The sequence below is a fragment of the Hermetia illucens genome, chromosome 3, assembly GCF_905115235.1.
Source record: "Hermetia illucens chromosome 3, iHerIll2.2.curated.20191125, whole genome shotgun sequence".
Lineage (NCBI taxonomy): Eukaryota > Metazoa > Arthropoda > Insecta > Diptera > Stratiomyidae > Hermetia > Hermetia illucens.
The window spans coordinates 88719104-88739452 of record NC_051851.1 but is presented as its reverse complement, the minus strand read 5'-3'; the positions used below and the strand labels follow the sequence as shown (position 1 = coordinate 88739452).

General features: G+C 39.8%; 1 protein-coding gene across 2 annotated transcripts in view; it reads right to left on the bottom strand.

Annotated features, from left to right (window-relative positions):
* Nucleotides 1-1371: 1371 nt before the first annotated feature.
* Nucleotides 1372-20349, bottom strand: part of LOC119651150 (kinesin-like protein Klp98A) — a 36718-nt gene continuing 17740 nt past the window's right edge. For both annotated transcript variants that reach the window (XM_038054556.1, XM_038054555.1), the window contains 5 exons: nucleotides 15348-15461; nucleotides 15127-15293; nucleotides 2881-3578; nucleotides 2645-2817; nucleotides 1372-2578 (listed from right to left, as the gene is read on the bottom strand). In XM_038054556.1, coding sequence (XP_037910484.1) covers nucleotides 2336-2578; nucleotides 2645-2817; nucleotides 2881-3578; nucleotides 15127-15293; nucleotides 15348-15461 — 1395 coding nt within the window. In that variant the 3' untranslated portion in view covers nucleotides 1372-2335. The remainder of the gene's footprint in view (nucleotides 2579-2644; nucleotides 2818-2880; nucleotides 3579-15126; nucleotides 15294-15347; nucleotides 15462-20349) is intronic.

The window sequence follows — 20349 nt, the reverse complement described above, 5'->3', positions numbered from 1 at the left end:
GAATGCACTCTCTCAAGGTGTCCGACGAATGGGGCGCCCCAAGAGCACTTGGTGCTGGGTGGAGCTGAAGCGCATTTCGAGTAACAGCTAACGATGGCGCGTAGGTGTGGTTAATGCGCTATACTCCATCAGGAGATAAATGGCAACCACATATATATAAGGCGCGTTTTATTACAACTTAAACACTACGTAAATATAAAACAATTAATTTAATAATGAAGTGAATGCAAAGAAATATATTTCAGATTGCTTATAAATATAAATATTAACATTAACATCTGCTGGGCTCTCGCCCTCCCTTCAATACTGCCTTGATTCTATCTGGTATTAAATCAGTCAATTTTCTGTAGTAATTGTGTGTTTCTTTTGTCGCCGAGATTAAGTCGGATTTTATTTTAGAGCTTCTGCACATATCTTTTTTTTTCACTTGGCCTGATATATAGTTGGTGACACTTCTTGGCCTGATATATAGTTGGTGACACTTCTTGGCCTGATATATAGTTGGTGACACTGCGAAAGTTCACTGCTTATTTGAATGTAAGAAATCGTCGGTCCTCCCGCACCGTCGTTATTCGGTTCGCTTTTCCACTTCCAGTAGCTCTCTCTAAAGATTTATTTTTATTTAAGATTTAGATTGCCTTTATATGTGCGCAAAAACCTCAAAACAGCCGATCAGGGACAGATTCTCGTCTCTTCAAAATCTGAAATTCCTGCACACTAGTTAATATCCACATTTTCACTGTTTAATACTCCAGTTACTACTGAAAATCACTTCACGCGCATTTTCTTCCAAATTTTGTTCAATTTCAATAACGAGACCTCTAAACACAGCTTCACAATAGTGATCTGAAAAATATTGAAAAAAAACGACAAAATTGCAATGTTCGAGTGTTTTCGAATCGAGTTTGTTAAAGGGCTCTATTGTAATATTTATGTGGCCACCGCTGGATGGACGTTTTCGTATCCTATATGCCGGCTAAATTTATTAGCGATATCACGACCGTCTGGCCGTATGCTTAATTCGTATGGATGAGAATGATCCAGCCCGCAACGTTTATTAGGGCAATATTTACGGCAGAAACCGAAGATGCGGCAGATCCTGTCTCAGATGGAGCGATGATGTAGGCCGGAACAAAAAACAGCTTAGGATTATCGAATTTATGGACCTCGGCGCCGGATATCTGGACTAAGTTATACTCCTTTCTAAGACGGGATAGCAGGTACCGATAATTGCGCTGTTGATGACGGTCACTAAGACAATTTGAATTTCAAAGATTTTTATTTTACAACCAACAAACATGACCATGGTCCTTCCAATCTTCTGAAGCAGTATGCCTGTTCTATTCGCTTTTCAATCCACAAACACTCAACTCCGATAATTTCATTTATTGTCGTCATAAATATACAATGTAAATTTTTGTAAATAAATACATTTATGTCATAACCACGTAAAAAATATTCTCTCCCAATAGATTTTTTCTCAAGTAACAATAATAGAAATACTTCATTTACTATCAATTTCTGTAAGTGGGTTATTAAACCTAAAAATTTGACAGGATCATCAGATACTAAATAGAACCTGGAAAGTCGAAACTTTTCAATACAAATGCATTTGCTTTTCAGAGTACGCCTTTGACAGTTGTACCGTATACCGATGATTCACGCATATCTAATACTAATCGTATAATTGAGAATCTGTGCGCTAAACCATTTGTTACAAAAAACAAACAAATTATATTTCTTTTTATTCAGAAAATGAAGTTAGAAGATGAATGTCTACGACCTTCGCATTTCTTTACTTTATGTTACATCCTTAGAACAAAACTTTAAGCAAAATCTTTCCTTCAATAATTTACTAATCTCAGAAAAACGACACTGTACACTCAAGAGAACCGTGTAATGGAGATAAAACAAAACAATGTAGTTGCTTCAACTACAAAGAAATGAAAGAATAACACATTCTCGCTATAATTTCCTAGTGAGGAAGACGATCACAGATCAAGTAGAGGAAGTGTAGTGAAGATGGAGCCAGCACAAAGTAAGTAAAATATAAAATACCCAAGTCAATGTCCGCCTTTTCGTAGATAGTAATGGAAATCCAAAATACATTTAGCATACCCTTTGAACGTGGCTGGACTTTTGCAGGGTACACTTACTGCCTTTGAAAGGGCATCAGATTAAAAATAAAACTCATAGAATTGATACTTTAAAATTATCAGACTAAGTTGAATGCACTTATCCAAAAGATACTAGAATTAATCTAAGAATCAATAAAGTCAAGAGAAAACCATAAAGTGCTGTGCTCTCACATATTAGGCCCTCGACTCCTAACTACTTAACCCGTTCCATGTTTTCCATTCTCAAATAGACCCTTCTGGAAAAAGTTCGATAATTTTGCGAGGCTTGATTTCGTTATACCAGGACCATCCGCACCACTGTAGATCGGTGACTGTGGAATTTTCGAGCAAACAGCCAATAAACGTCGTAGATACAACTCCAATAGACGGCGACGTTGTTTCGCTACGGATTCATTGTTGGACGAAAATATTTCTCGTCGGGGGAATGGAAGTAACGCTACCTATAAATTGATTTATATTCAAGATATGCAAAGAAGAATGTGTACAAAAAATTGAAAGTGTCTTACCTTAGAGCCGTAACAACTTTTCATATCTAAATGAAGTTGTCGGAAGCGGCTGTAGCGTCGTAATAGAGTCAGTTTCTCCGTTTCTAAACAAACCTTCACTTCGTACTCGTAGTGAGTTTGTTTACCGGCTCCCCGAATCACAAAACCAGGAATGCTGACAAAGTGTTCATCGACTAAAAAACGGAATAATCTGGTGGTAATTTATTAATTAAACACGGTTGACATTTTTCGCTTACGGAATCCATCTACAGACGGGCAAGATGATCTTGTACTCGTTAGATACGACTCGGTCATAGGACTCAATGTGTTCAGCGGTGTTGACTTCGATCCGCTGCTATTCGACCCGCATTCGTATTCATCTTTAGAATTGTCGCCGATAAACCCACGACTATAAAACAAATCATTACTTTGTAATTCTTTTTCGAGTTGAATTCGCTGCTTCTTCAATTCCTGCAATTTTGCTATATGTTCGTCTAGCTCACTTTTGTTCGCCTCAATTTCTAATTTACGCATAATGATCGCTTTCTCTGTAGCAATTTTCTGATCCAATTTATGGATTTTGTCAAATTGGTGGGGAAAGGCATCGTTATGTGTAAGCTCGCCAGAGGAACAGGAGGTACATTCGTCGTCAGCGTGAGTTCCTGGTGATTTGTAACCAGTTTCGGTAATGGACGATGTTTGTACTGGGCTCAATGGTGACTTGGCAGAATCCAAACATACTCCACTGTCGCTCATTAAATTATCCTTAGTATAAGAACTATTAGCAGGTACAACATTATCACAAGAATTAACAGGTCCGGCTGATGATGATGGTGGTGACAGCATTGTCGATCGAAAGGAACAGTCTGACGCGGCGGTATGAAATGTATTCGAATCAGATGTCCCTTGTTCTGTTGAGTTATTTTGTGCATTCTTTTCCAAATTAAGCTTCAATCTGAAAAAAAGATGCAGTGAAAAATGAATGACAATCTTTTTTTATGGATGCGGGACTCTAAATAATTCAGAAACGGTGAATCTGTAGTGAGAATGATATATTCTTTTGGAAATTGCATGTCAATGAAACTGAAAAAAAAGTATATATCATTTTACATAGGTTTAGGTATCCGTTGAAGAATTGCGCAGCGGCGAGTTCGGCTCATGCGACAGGGGTTGAAGATGTACCGTATGTTACTTCCTCTTGATCGTGAAATTCAAATTTTCCCTTGCTGTGCCTGCATTTTCAAGATCTCTTAGTTTTTAATTTGATTTTTCGAATTTTTCAAATCGCGTAGCATTTGAAACTTTTGTTTTCGTAACATAATTTTCCGACGCGCAGAGTAGTATGGGACAGAAAGTTCACTGGACTGCGCTAGTTTCTAAAAATATTTTGAATCCTGCCGATGTGAAATAAGTACCGCCGTTGGAGACAACAATGGTCGGGTCTTCGTACAAACCAGAGTTCATTGAAAACAGCGATCGTCACTTGACTTGTCTTCGCGTGTGTCGCTTTAACTTCCATCCACTAACTCTATGAGTACTTTATTTTATAGATAATATTTTGTTGCAACTTTCTAATGTGTTCCTTCCCCTTAAGCTTAACATCTAAGTTCATCCCCGGATTATCATCATCACCGGCGCAATAACCGGTATCCGGTCTAGGCCTTAATTTCCATTAAAAATTATATTCTAATACAAATGGGAAGAGGGGACAATTTTTTGATAAAGTAATTAAAGGATTTTCGCATAAAGAACGGTGCGTTGACTTAGCTAAATAAGCAATATTTATTTGATTGCATACCTACAGGGTGATCCTAAAGTTTTTGTTCACATATTTATAAACGTTTAGCATGTTTGAAATGCGCACCGTGGGTTTCGCTACATGTAAGACGGGGATTTCCCCTTTTTAAGGTTTTGTGTAAACACAAAACCTTATTAAAATCGGTTTACTGTCTGTCTGTCTGTCCGCCACACGCAGTTTTCTCGGAGACGGTTACAGCGATTGACACCAAATTTGGTACAAAGGGGAACTGTGAACGCTTACGCATATAGTGAGTTACATCCTTTTACGACGGATTTAAGGGGGGGGGGGGGGGGTCCCCATACATGCAAAATCAGATTCAGATAAATCATTATCTGTGACTGATAAAGGCTTCAGGAGGGAGTCATTGTTTTCGTTACATATTGATGAAAATATACAATTTTTCATTGCCAGTAATGATGCGGCAAAGGAATTAATATATATGACAATATGCCATGGGATGGTTGGTGGCGATAGTCAATCTTTGATTTTAGTTACTTTCACTCAAGATGCCTGAAATCCAAAGTTCGCTACAGTCAAAGGATGCTCAATCAGTTTCGTAGTGGGTTTGAAGGAGTAACTGGTCCCCATATATGTGAAAAGGGGGTGTAAATTTTTTTTTCATCAAATATAGTCATGTGGGGTATCAAATTAAAGGCCTCGGTTAGTACGAAGCCGGTCTTAGTTTTGACATTTGTTGAAAAGGTGGGGAGTGCGGGGGGTTAAAAGTGGTCATTCATTTAAGGGGGCCATTCTCAGAAACTACCCAAGCGAAAAATCTGAAAAAAAAATCAGGAGACTGCCACTATATGGTGCCTGAGCTCCGAAATACCTTCCATACTGATATCTGCACAAATATAGTTAATAATAGTATATTACTATAATTTTTAGTAATTGGCTGACCACGAAATTTCACAACAATATAGAGTATAACATAGAGCATGATCTCACCAAGTTTGGTGGAAATCGCACTATCACTAACAAAGTTATAATACGTCAAAATTGTCGCTTCTTAGCAAATTGAGGACTATGAACGTCAATATCATCCGAAGTGGATATTCTCACATAATACATGGATATACTCCGTGCTACGTACTAAGAAATACACAAAGCCTTTCGTACCTGAAGCGTCCAGCTTCTGGTTTCCCGACTTGTTATGAAATTGTAACGATTTTGCTATCATCTGTGTTCATTTTGAGTTTGTTTTGACGAAATTTTCAATCCAAACTTATGGTTCAAAGTTTTAGTGGAAAATAGTGAACGTATATTTCTAAATTTAGTCGGCGAGTAATCTTTTATAAAAATTACAATGAATATAATATTATAGTGATATTAAATTCTCTAGTGAAAAAAAAATAAAAATTGTTTCGTAACGAGCACATGTACTCGATTTCGAATGGCTTTTACGAACGTGTTTTTTATAATTTTTTTTTTAAATGCAACCATTTGCTAAATGTGTTTTCCTTTTGTTTTATGTTTTTATTACTTTCCCTTTTTTTTTTAATATTTTTTTGTAGTAAATAAAGCTAGAGAGAGCAAATACGTGAAAATATTCAAACTCTAAGCAAAATCGGTTTGTCAAATGCCGAGATTAGTAGGACGCTTGAAGTATCCACAACTACAGTAATTAAATGGGTCAGGCAAAAAGATGGGGGCGTGTCAGATCAACCGGTTGGCCGACTGTATTAACACAAGAAATGAAAAAAAATACATGGCTAAGCGTACTGTAGGTGTAGGAACAGGAACCATAACGAAACGGTTGAATGCAGCCAAAAATGATACTAACCAGAATAAAAAAGTGAGTCGACCGACTGTTCTCAGATATATCAAAACCCGTTCTTGGGGCCGACATGCATTTGTGAGACCCATTAAGCCCTTACTAAGTGACAAAAAATATTGCTAACCAAAAAAAATTTATGCTCTGCTTATAAGGATTTGCCGCAGATAACAGGTTAAGCTACAAACAACGCAGTCGCATACTGCTCACAGATGAGTCGATTGTGGTGCCGTTAACAGACAAAATAAGCGAATAAGAACAGGTAATCTGAAATCACTAGATACAGCGCAAAGACCAATATAAGGCTTCAAAATAATGATTGCTGGGTGAAACATGAATGACATGAAAACATGAAAACAAATCATCATTGTCGAATCTATAGTTAATGGAGACTACTATAGAGAAGCCATTCTGCCTATTTATACGGTTTACTGTAAAAATAGGAATCAATATTTTGGACAATTGGTGCCCATTTAAATGCTAGATAGCGCTAAATGTCACAGTTCGAAAGCAAGCATTACAATGGGAAAAACTACTTCAGAGAAGTGTGGACTGATTAACCTGGAAATTCGCTAGGTATGAATTCAATTGAAAATATTTGGTCTACGATCCAGGAGTCAGTCTTCAAACACCCTAAACAAAAAAATAGGGATCAGCTGATTTTCAAAGTTAAGCAAGAATGGCACTGTATTACGATCTACGCGTTTTGTGTCAAGGCTTCGTAATGCTCACAAGCGGGGTCGGCTCATCGTGATCGATTTCATCCGGCCGGCCTTTTAGTCGTTTACCATTGACTTCGATGTTCAGAACAATCTTGGAAAGTGAATTCTCGTTAGCATGAATTGCGTGACCATACCATCGAAGACACCTCTCTCGCAATTTTTGCACGATCGATATAACCCTACATCGATCCCGGATAACCTCATTTCCAATGTAATCAAAACGTGTCCCGCCATTAGTCCAACGCAATATTTTCATCTCCATTGCCGCAACACGCCGTTCATTGTCTTTTTTAGTCGGCCAACACTCAGAATCAGCGCGACAGGACGGAAGACATTGCAGTAGATTTTAGCTTTGAGACGATCGTTGATACGTCGATCACAAAGAAAATCGGTTTTGGAATACCACTTCAATCATTGCGTTAACGCGTGGAGCAATTTGATAACGCAGTTCCCCATTGGCTGGTAGCATTGACCCAAGATATTTAAATTGCTCAGTTCTGAGCAGGTCACTACCGCTGACTGTTATTGTGCCTTTTTCATGAGGATCGGTCGTCAAAAATTCAGTTCTATTTAGATTCAATCTGAGACCGTGTTCCATGAGGGGATCATTCTATTTTTGGACAAGTTGGTCGAGATCATTTTGCTATTAGACGCTAGGAAAACATTATCTGCATAAACTAAGGTATATGACGCTGGACGTTCGATGTCCAGTGCGACAGTGTCCGTAACAAGAACAAAAAGGAGTGGTGAGAGGGCGCTTCCTTGATGAACACCAACAGAGAACCACTGAGTGGTTTTGATACACTCGGCACACTTCCAACTTTACTTTTCGGATCATGGTCGAGCAATTGAACCCAACACACGAGTTCTTTTAGCACTAAGTGTTTTTGTAGAACATGCCAGATCAGTTGGGGTAGCACACGGTCAAATGCTTTCTCTAAATCCAGAAATGCAATGTGAAAAGGGTGATATTTCTCACTGGATTTCTCCATGAGTAACCGCGTAGTGCGTATTGCGACAGTACTTCCACAGTTCATGACACGGTCATTTCAACGATTTCGCGAATACGGTTGTCGAGAATGCTTTCAAAAATATTTATGGTATGGGAAAGTAACCGGATTGGACGGTAATTTGAACATTCTGCTGGATTACCTTTCGTTTTCCATATTGGAACTGTGATACTTTCTTGGCAGTCAGATGGTGTTCTACCTTCTTGAATAGCCCGACGAATGAAATCAGGGAAGGCAACAAGACCTGATGACATCGGATCTAAGCTCTAGAAAGCGAATAGTTGGGGCCCAACCCCTGCTCAATGAATTCTTTATCACTGAGCCACAGTGTTGGGTCCCAACTCTTTACTTTATAGAGCTCAGATGCGATCTCGTCAGATCTTGTTGCTTTCCCCGATTTCATTCGTTCTATTGCTTCCTCGACTTGAGTTACGCTGACAGGTGTCGAGAGAGAGGCCGGTTTGGTTCCACGATTCTTCCACATTCGTAATGGTTGGTAATCGTGTTAGTGAGATCATTTCTTCTTTCTTCTCACGAAATCGCCACCATTTAGTGCGCCGCTGGCCAGTGTAGAGGTACGATGTTCTCATAGGGAACGGCTTTGCAATCAGTGACGGTGGTAAAATGACTGTGTTTTATGAGAATATAGTCCATTTGCGTTTTACTTTTCCGACTATGAAATGGAGGAAGATGAGACAATCGTTTGATAAACCATGTATTCATAATTACAAGGTCATGGATGTCCAAATAGAGATGTTTATAATCATTTTTACAGCGTTCGCGTTCTAAGACGCAACTTCTGACACCAAAACATCGAGTTTCTTGCAGAGCGCAGATATCAATGCGCCTTTTCCGAAGGGCTCTTGCGAGTTTCTCGGTCTTTCCAACATTTAGCAATGCGGACACGTATTTGTTTTGTTCGGACTAACTTACTTACGTCCTGACGTCATCCATGCATCAAGAACCATTGCCTATTTCTCGACAGGGCCGGGGCCCGACCTGCCGCATCGACTAAAGTGGACGCTCTAGTATTTTTCGAGGCTTGTTACTCGATCCGATCATGTTGTTTCTAACGACATCGGTTCCATTTGATTGGTCGGCCTGTCGCAGGACCTATCACCAAGAGAGATCAGGTAGGGTTTTGCATAGTGGAATAACTCCAACTATACTTTATCTCTTTCCCTGATCTCAGCATTTTTTTTTTGTTTTACTGAGGATAGTACAAAGTACGTTGCTCCAACCCTCCTTCTTTACCTCGGGCGAGCGTAATGCTGACTACATTAGCTCCTACAGTGTACTGTAGTGTACCGTTACGGTCTTGTATGAAGTACTCTAACACACTCCAAAGCCCTGATCCAATATGGATTGCTGCACCAATTACTAGTTACTGATGGGTCTAATAAATCTATTTTAATTTTTCCCTGATCGGGAAACCATTTGCCTGTCTTTGAAATATTATTAGACTGCTAGATTTTTGAGGTTTCTTTTACACCTTATATCACAGAAACGGTTACTCCTATTGGCACAAAATTTGGTAGAAAGATGGGATCTGTGAATTCCATTGCATTCAGGGAGTAACATAGTTCTCATTGAGTTTAAGGGAGGGAGAGATGTAAAAGGGAGTGTAGATTTTTTTTCACGGAGTATAGTCGTGTGGGGTATGAAATGAAAGGCCTCAATCAGTACTTTTCGAAGACGATATTAGTTTTGACATTGATTGCAAAGGGGAGGAGTGTGGAGGTCAGAAAAGGGTCGGTTACTTCAATGACCCGTTTTCAGAATCTACTCAACCAAAATATCTGAAAAAAAATATGGTAGTCCATGTACATGGTATCTAGACCTCAAAATATTCTCCATGATTCACCGGTATCGATACCGATGAAAATAAAGTTAATACCATAAGTTTATTTTTTTAGAAATTGACTGAGAACCCCTCCTAAAATTACCAAGTGTAGTAACAAAGGACATACTTGTCCTTTATTACTACAATACTATTGTAAAACAAAACCTTATTGAAAACGGTTTGCTGCTTGTCTGTTTGTTACACGCATTTTTCTAGGAAACGGTTATAGCTGTTGACACCAAATTTGGTGGAAAGGTGGAAACTGAGAACAATCATGCATACAGTGAGTTGCACCATAATACGTCGAATTTATACATAAGGGGGGTATAAATATTTTTTTCATCAAATATAGTCATGTGGGATATCAAATAAAATGTATCGATTAATAGCTCCCGATTGCGGTCTTAGTTTCGACATTTGTCGAAAAGGTGGGGATTGATGTGAGGTGATCAAAGGTGATAATTTCTTTCACGAACCCATTCTCAGAAACTACCCACCAAATCAAGAGCCTACCACTATATGGCACCTAGGCTCCAAAATACCCTCCATACCGATATCTATTCAAATAAAGTTAACAATTGTATATTGCTATAATTATCATAACTTTTGATAATTGACTGTAAAACCCCCTTAAATTCAACCTAGAATCACGAAGCAGCAATGTAGGCTATAACATAGAACATGATTCTATTAAATTTGATGGAAATCGCGCTGTTACTAACAAAGATATAAAGGTCAAAATCTTCGGTTCAGGGCGAAACGTGTATTAATACCCACGACGGAGCATAAAACTTGAGAAACGGCTGCTGAAATAACACCAACAGCTCTACTACCAAACCCTATCTCCACCTTCACGTGGTGATCGCTGGGAGTTCTTTTTTCATGAAAAACTGCAGACGGAGAAGGATGAAGGTGGGTCCCCGCGTCTAAAAACCGGACAAAATGTACTAACTGGCCCTCCAGGTTGGGGGGACTGGAGGGACAACCCTATACGAAAAACCGATGTTACGAAGCCACGGAAGGAGCCTCAGACAGGAAGGATTTTACAACGACGAACCTGGCAACGACATTGCGAAAACGATTTGCGCATTTTCTCATGGGACGTGCACTCCCTGTATAGACCGAATGTTGCTGAGCAGCTAGCATGTGCTGGAAGTAGCTTTCTTAGTCAGCCAAAAAACGAAACCTGCTGTTATCGGCTTTGAAAATATAAGCGAAAGGCTATGCACTCTGCGTTTGTGAGGCAAGTTTAGAAATATAAGCCTCATAAACGTTCACACCCCTACAGAAGAGACTGCAGAGTCGGAGAAGGATAGCTTCTACGAGGCAGTTGAGCGGACCCTCGAAGCCTGTCCCAAGTATTATATCAAAATCTTAGAGATTTCAATAGTCAGGTAGCGGCGGAGCCCATATTCAGGCGATACGTCGGCTCCCATAGCTTACATAAGGATACCAATGATAACGGATTGCCCATTATCCAGTTAGCGGTATCACACGAAATGGTTGTTGGAAGTACCTGGTTTGCGCGGAAAGCGGTCCACAAACATATGTGGGCCTCTCCAGACGGGACCACTTTCAACCAAACTGACCACGTGCTGATTGAACGCCGCCACCTCCCAGCCTTGATGAATGTCAAAACATATAGGGGGGCCAATATAGACTCGGATCACTATCTCATTGGCATAGTGCTCCGAGCTCGAATTACGACACCACATACAATCCTCTCTGACAATCGGGTGAGAGTAAATACTAAATCCATCCACAACACAGCCCTGAATAACACCTATAAGGGGAAATAGATGCCGCAATAACCGCAGCTAACAAATGTCCTGGAGATCTAGCATCAACAAATGATTTTCACAAACATCTGAAGAACGTTATCATTGATACGGCTACAACCATAATTGGCCCCAGCCGTAAGAAAAGTCGGAACGGCTGGTTCAACGATGAATGTAAAATAACGACTGAACGGAAGAATGCTGCCACCACCAAGCATAGAAGAATAAGTCCGTGCAATCCACCGACTTAAAAACCATAAGTCGCCAGGGGCCGATGGAATTACAGTCGCATTGGTTAAATATGGAGGCGACCAATTACACCAAGTGGTTCATCAACTGATGCTCAAGGTGTGGGACAGCGAATCAATGCCTGACGACTGATAACGAGGCATTATCTGTCCCATACATAAAAAGGAAGATATCACGCAATGCAGTAATTATAGAGTTATCACGATGGTCAGTATCATCTATAAGATATTCTCCGCTATCTTGCTAGGCGGGATAGCACCATACGCCCAGAACATCATTGGCCCATACTTTAGGTTTCACTCCAGGCCAATAAGCAACAGATCAAATTTTCTCACTGTGGCAAGTGATGGAGAAACTATCGGAACTTGGACATCAGTTGCACCATTTTTTCATTGACTTTGAAGCCGCCGACGACAGACGACAGACGAAGCATAGAAAGGGTAAAACTTTCGGTATCCCAAAGAAATTGATAAGACTGACTACTCTGACCCTGACCAATGTGTGAGGCCAGATAAAAGCAGCAGGATCACTCTCAAGACTATTCAATATCTACAACGGTTTACGACAAGGGGATGCCCTATCATGCGTCCTCTTCAACCTGGCCCTGGAAATAGTGATTGGCGATGCCGATGTAAATGCAAGAGGCACCATCCTCTTCAAATCCGCCCAACTACTGGGCTATGCTGACGATATCAACATCATGGGAAGAACAACCCGAGATGTAGTCTACCTTCATCCAGATCGAGCGGGCGGCGCGAGATCTTGAGTTGCATATTAATGAAGGCAAGACGAAGTAGATGGTGCCAACGTCAGCGCCAAAACCAAAAGAACGAACAACATCGAATCGCACTGGTCAAACGAAAACAATGAAGATAGGAGACTACAACTTTGAGGCCGTTGAAAATTTCTCCTACCTAGGGTCGAAAATCACAACCGATAACAGCTATGACGATGAAATCCGCGCACGGTTATTGGCAGCCAAAAGAGCCTATTTCAGCTTACAAAAACTGTTCCGCTCGAAACGTCTCACCATAGGGTCAAAGCTCTTACTGTACCAGACAATGATCTTCCCAGTCCTCATGTATTCGTCGGAGACTTGAGTTCTTAGCAAGAGAAATTGCGAACTTTTGGCTCCCTACATGAGAATGGAAAATTCCGTAGCCTACATAATGACGAAATCTATGAGCAATACCATGACCGTCGGATTTTGGATAAAATCCGGCTCAATAGGTTACGGTGGGCGGGTCACTTAATCCGTATGGATGAGTATGATCCAGCCCGGTCTATAAGGGCAATATCGATTGTAGAAAAAGAAGACGAGGCAGACCCTGCCTGATATGGAGCGATGGCGTAGGTCAGGACACCAGACAGCTTTTAGGGATATCGAATTGATGGACTTCGGCGCAAAACCAGGGTGTCTGGAATTCCTTATTAAGGTAGGCCTAGACCGGATACGGGTTGTTGCGCCGATGATGATGATGATGACTGTAAATATCACGCGAAAGTGGTTATTCCATCATAATCTATGCAAATATTACGTGCTACGTACTAATGAGACAAATGTCCACTCAAATATTTTTATATAAGAAATAAACAGAACCTTTGGTGGTTTCCCGACTTGTTTTTAATCAATGGCCAAGAGCCCTTGAGTTTTAAGATCTTCCACTACTTCGGATACTTCGGAGCATAACTTGCCTTAGAGCTGATGCGAAATACAGACAGGGACTTTTCTGCATGTAAAATTTGTGCCAGTGATCCTAATCAGAGAATTCCCTTGCATAAATGGAAAAATATTGGTAAAGCCCACGTAGCAGCGAGGGCTTACTCGTCTATTTGCAGATATTTCTGTCTTTGTTATCATTTGGAATGCGTATGCAGCGTCTACAGCTAATAATAGTGGTAATGAATATAGTGATGCCGCATTCCATCCCAATTAATATTGCTATATCGCTAAGGTATTGGGTACACCATATATTGCTCAAGTAGGACGAATTAATCCGTGTGTTGATATATTTAATGAACTCTTGATCGACTGGCAAATGTATGTAGTTTGTATGCATAGATGATATCGGGGTGGCAGGAAAATTTTACCCGCGGATAAGCCCGGAATTGGCTTGTAATTATCAATTGTTCGTAGTTTTGTCGATAGAACGATAGAAGTTTCTTGTGCACGTGTTAAAATTGGGCCTGATTTTAAATGCATTTTAACAGGTGGTCCGATAAGTTTCCCTGTTAACTCACTACAAATCAATTTGTACTTTATTAGCTGCTGATTGAGACGATGTCGACGATGGAGAACACAAAAGAGATCTCCGTTATTTTAAGAAATCTTGTTCCATTTATTACGTTGGCAAAGCAGCTAAACGATTAGAAATCTTTGCGTGAAACGTCGGCTGACAACTGTCCACTATATTTGACGGAACGTCATGGATAACTGAAGAATTGACAATCAGTTTCCTCCAAGTAATTCACTTCCTTGCAGGAAGTATTTCTTTTACTAAAAACAACTGAAGGCACTCCAGTATCGAGTTCCATTGATACGTGGTTACCGTCCATCTTCTTGTCACGCTTGTATATTCCATTGATTTTTGAAAGTCGATTTAGAAACAAAAGCGTATCTACTTCTTCTGCAGGCATCTGTTTTTTTTTTACATTAATTGCGCTTCCTATCTCGGTACGGCAATGACGTAGCATATGTTTTCCTCCGCAACCGTAGCAGTTTAGTTGGTTTTTTCGCATATTTGCTTTTGATGAGGGTTTTTTTATGCGCTGCGTACCTTAGGGTGAACGGAAATAACGATTACCTGTGGAGCGATTACTTTTCAGTGAAGTAGTGGATAGTAGTACGTATGTTCCTCGAATGTTAAGCATGTCATTCGTTCGAACCGCATCCATCGTATACGATGTCATGTATAACATGTCGCCTCGAGCGCATTTACGACTTCGTAGCCTTTCTTGGTAGTTTGTGGATTTTTTCGAAATGATTTCGTCACACAATTTCCCTGGTCTTTAATCCGTGCAAAAATTAATCGATTGGCACTCAGTCTAGAAACTTTCCAAATCGCAAGCGTAGATTAAATTTTGCTATGGATGTTCTTTTTTATTGTTTCATTTGTCGAAATTTAAAACTTGATCCAGGCCCCACTGACAGACCAACCATATAAACACGTAACACAGCGTCTCGTGAGCACAAACTGCTCAATATTACGTAATTCTATATATACCAGCATTGCAAAAAGGTGATTGCGTAGTGTATGGTGCTTGTAAGCAACACTGTTATTATTTCCTTCATTCTGACTTGAAATAAAAAGAATATATTCACTCACGTTTTTTTCCTCTTCCGTAATTCGTCTAATTCTGGATTGGCCAACTCATCTAGTTGTTTATTCAGCGTCGAAAGATTCTCATCAAGTTGAGCAATGCGTTCAGTGCTCACATTCAACACAACTCCTTTCTCCAGAATTTTTTCTTCGAGTTTCTTTATCTCCTCTCTCTGAAATACATATAATCAAAATGCTATTGTAAAAAATAGTATATGATGACTTACGTTTCGCTTGACAGTATCTCGGATAACTTGTCCAGAACGGGAATCCAAGGAATCAGATACTTGCAGCAGAATATCATCTGAGAGTGGGGTGCTCTCAGTAATCTTGATTTGTAACTAAAGGAATAAAATATGTTATTATTTTATCTTCGGAACAGAAGAAATGTGGCACAAGAAAGTATACTGCGATTTTATTATCTGTTAGCTTTTATTCTACTTACACAAAATAATTTCTATTTCAAATCTGAGGATATTTACGGAAATTTAAATATGTACTTCAAGCAGACTTCAACGAAAGAATTTGCTTATGTTTCACCCCCCCAAGCATTGCCAATCAAACGAATAAAATCGCCAAAAAAAAAAATTATTTATTCAATCACGTTGTTGAGAAGGGTAGAATACAATCTGACATCGAAGGTCCAGAACCCTACACACTGCTCTTTGTAGATGATATTTTCCAAGCGTCTCATAATAAATTTGATCTTGAGCAACTTGTTCAAAAATGGAATAATTGTCTCATGCCGAATGGTCCCCGACTGAATTTCAATAAAATAAACTGTACAATTGTAGCAACAGGTTAAAGTTAAAGTGTTTGAAAACTTGATCAGTTCCACTGTGAAGGCTTTCCCAAGAAATTATAATGCTTGTTTCATATCATATGCCAATGTGATTCCTAATAAGAACGCCCATCGGGAAACTTACTTCAATTTGAATAGCCACTGGAAAAGAAATTCAGAAAATCATTTCAAATTCCGAGGATTCTTCGGAACAGAAGTTGTCCAGAGCATATTACGAAAACAGACAACGAGATTCGGTCGTTAGAAAATGTACCGATGTACCATGAATACTTCAAGATGGATTGTTATAATCAAATATTCCTCTTGGTATACTAGTATCAAAACATATTCGAAAGAGCACTCTCAACGTTCGACATAGAACTGGAGGGTCACGTGGGAGTTCTTTAATAATAACCAGTAATGTCTCGACAGCTGCACAAAAATTCGATGTCGATGGTTTAAGGAGGAGGCAAGAAGCCATTAGGCTTGAGTAATGTGAAGATCCCGAGACAACGGGATACGACATAGAAAATATATTGAACTTGAAGTTTCAGGTGTTTCTTCGCCAATAAACCCTCCGAGAATCGCCATGGTGATTATTTGAAATGGAGGCAAGGCATTTGTTACTAACTGAGGACAACTATGCTACAGCCTAGAAAATATTGAAAAACAGATACAATAACAGGAGAGTGATATCATCAGTCCTAATTCAAAAAATACTAGGACAGCCAAATCTATCGGCTGATAGCACAGCAGCTACAGCTGTGAAAAACTTCCGCGACACAACGCACGAGAGTTTACTAGAGCTTAAGAATTTAGGTGTGGACACTTCGACATGGAGGCCATTACTTCTACAGCTGTTGGTAAAAAAACTGAATCGCCAGAGCCACATTCTCAGCGAGTAGTTATTGACCAATCCGCAAGAAATCCAAACGATTCAGTCATTTTTAAAATTTTCGGAGAATCGCTTGCAAACAGTCAGTCAGAAAAACAAGCAAGGAACTCCAAAATCATTACCTTCGGTGGTAGCAAATCAAAAAGGCGCCTATAAATGTACAATGTGCCATTCTGCACCAAAATGGATTAATCGACTAACGATCAGCAAGATATTTTGATGTCATCGAAAATCAAGGAAGTAAAGAAGCATGTTCTTACTTAATCCAAAAGCCAAAAAATCGTCAATAACGCTGACATCAACCTCAAACCATCTGAAACGCCAAGGTTATGTTTTGTTAAGCACAACCAAGATCGAAATTTTTGCTAATAACAGACAGATTGTGGAGCCCAGAGCCATTTTGAGCTCAGGCTCTCAGTTCAATTTGGTGGTTGGATAGAAGGCATACGCAAAGTTTAAAGGAAAGCACACCACCGCAACGACCCATATTGTATCCATGTAACCGGCGAAATAATTGCATATCTCATTATGGAGAATATCGGAAAACGTGCCGCTGGCTGACGCTGACTTCAATCGTTCACAAAGAACTGATATATCACTAGGAGTGGAATTCTTCCACCGGCAGTTAGCAGAGGGCCAGATTAAGCAAGCCGCCAACTCACCTATTCTTCAAATACCGTATTTGATTGAATGATTTCCGGTAAGGTTAATCAAAGGGAAACAGACCATGTAGCGTGCGGAGTTTTCAAAAACGTTGCGAAGCTCATTTCGCTCAACACACCTTAAGAAGTAGTGAAGATTAACTCATAATCAAATTGCCATTTGTTGATAACCTATTCACTATTGGCGATTCAAGACATTACCATCATTAGATTTTTAGCTTTTGAAAGACGATTGGCAAAAAAGTACTACGGTAAAGGCATACAGATGAAGAAATTGATCATTGGGCCATATGACAAGAATCAATCCTAACAACTTATTATAAACACACTACTTCATCCCCCACAATTGTATACTAAAACCTGATAGCAGCACTACTAAGCTCCGTGTATTTTTGATGCTTCCGCGAAAGCATCAACTGGAATTTCGCTAAACGATATTATGTCGGTCGGTCTATTGACCGGTTAAACCAAATTACTCACTATTCTTCTACGTTTCCATCTGCCGAAGTTAGAGTTCACTACTGATATCCAAAAGATGTATATGCAGATATTAATACATCCAGAGGACAGAATGTACCAACTCATTATTTGGAGGGATGACCCCAGCCAGCCGCTAAAATACTATCGCATATGGCACTCGAGCCGGACACTGTTTATCCGTTAATTATCCACAGTATTATTATCGGATGGGTTCAAATTGCAGAAATGGTGCGCGAACCATTCCCAACTACTTAACAGTATACCACCCGAGGATCAAGAAGTGAATCTGGACCTTGACAATGAAGCTTCCAAATCAGGCAGGGCCCTAGGACTGGCACCGAAGACTGACCAATTTTGTGTTAAGAGCAATTTGAATGCTGTTGGAGCAATAACGAAGGAATTCAGACTTGGCACGAATATTTGAATCTAATCTTTATTACAGCGAAAATATTTGTCCAGCAGTTGCAGCAATAAAAAATATCTTCGAACGAGTCACTCTTTGTGGAACTACAAATAACTTGAACAATATTTCGGAATAATCTGGACTTAGAGATTTGCAGTTCCCGCGGCATATTTTCTGCGTAGAAAAGCCGAAAATGATACAAATTCATTCCTTTGCTGACGCTTCCGAGAAGGCATATGAAGCAGCAGTTTACACTCGCTCAGCAATGCTTGACAGGAGAGTCATCGTTAGATTGCTTTGTGTAAAATCTCGAGTAGCTCCACTTAAAAAACAAACAGTACCACGACTGGCATTATGTGCTGCGGTGTTGAGTGTACAATTAACAGCCAGAATTAAGACCTGTACTGATAGTAAGATAATTCTGTTCTGGATCAATTCTTCGTCATCATCTTTTCGAACCTGTGTTGCCAACAGAGTGGGTAAATTCAGAAATTATCACTTACCGAACATTGGACGCATGTAAGATCAACCGAAAATCCAGCAGATATTGTCTCAAGAGGGCTAGCTCCAAGGAATCGAACACCATGCAACCTGTGGTTTTTTGGACTATTTTTCTTATACGGAAATGAACGCGTATGGTCCCTCCGCACTAGTCAGGCTAAACTCAGAAGAGAAAGAACAGAAGCAACAAGCGGCGATAGTGGCAACAGAGATTGAAGTAGAGGACTTTGCATATAAGGTTAAGCGTGGAAACTCCTTTAGGACGTTGCAACATATAATTGCATATTCACTTCGATTTATCAACCACAAGGATAATAAACTAATAGTAATAGTGAAGGAAATGGAAAAATCAGACTTCAAGGAGGAATTAAGACAACACGGTGAAGTTGCCAAATTAAATGTCCTGAGCTGCCTGGTTCCCTTTGTAGACGCTAAAGGAATAATTTGACTAGAAAACCGCCTGAGCACTTCAAATTTGTCTTATGATGCTAAACATCAGATGGTGCTTCCACTGCTTCCGTACAATGATCCATAGACTAAACTCTTTATGCTGATGGTTCATGATGATAACTTCCACTTTGGGCCACAAACATTGCTACCAATAACCCGGCAACGATTTTGGCAAATCAGGTAAATCCATGGCTAGATAAATCATCCAACATTGTGTAAGGTGTTACAAGTTCAGGCCAAGAGTGCTCACTCAAATGATGGGAAAGTTCAATCAGCCCAACCATTTGTGAATTCAGTGGTTGATTTCTGCGGTCCTTTATGGATATACTACAAGATACGTGGAAAGAAACCACAAAAGGCATCGGTTGTAGTATTCTCTTCCTTCATAACATTCTTTAAGAAATAGGACGCAATCTGACAACAGAAACATTTATTGGGGCTTTAAAACGATTTATTGAACGGAGCGCCCACCGCAAAAACCTATATTGTGAAAACATCACCAACTTTGTCAGTACCAATCATCAACTCTCCGATCTGAAATCCACAATTTACTCTACTTCTGGCTAAAAAGCTATATTCAACACTTCCAATACCAAGCGAATAAAAGTCAATTTTATTCCCCCTAGAACTCCTCACTTTGGAGAACTCTGAGAAGCGGCAGTTAAGTCAGTGAAACATCTATCTATTAAAGACAGTAGCAATTGCATCACTCCCTTATGAAGAGCTGGAAACAGTCATGATGGAATTCGGAAAGATCCTTAAATTCAACACCAATATCGCTGTCTTCTGACGGAATGACAGCTCAAATTGATATCGGAGCTCCTCCCCCACTCAAAGTAAGTTTAGTAACGAGGTGGACGTTGATAAACCAAAGCGTGAATTTTGGAAGAGGATTATTTGAATGAACTTCAATATCGGTATAAGTGGAAAAATCAATAGCCAAACATTGAACCTGGCACAATGGTGGTTATCAAGGAGGATAGCACTCCATTTCTTCAATGGCTTCTTGGACGAATCATGAGATAGTCCGGGTTACAGATGTTCAAACATCAACTGG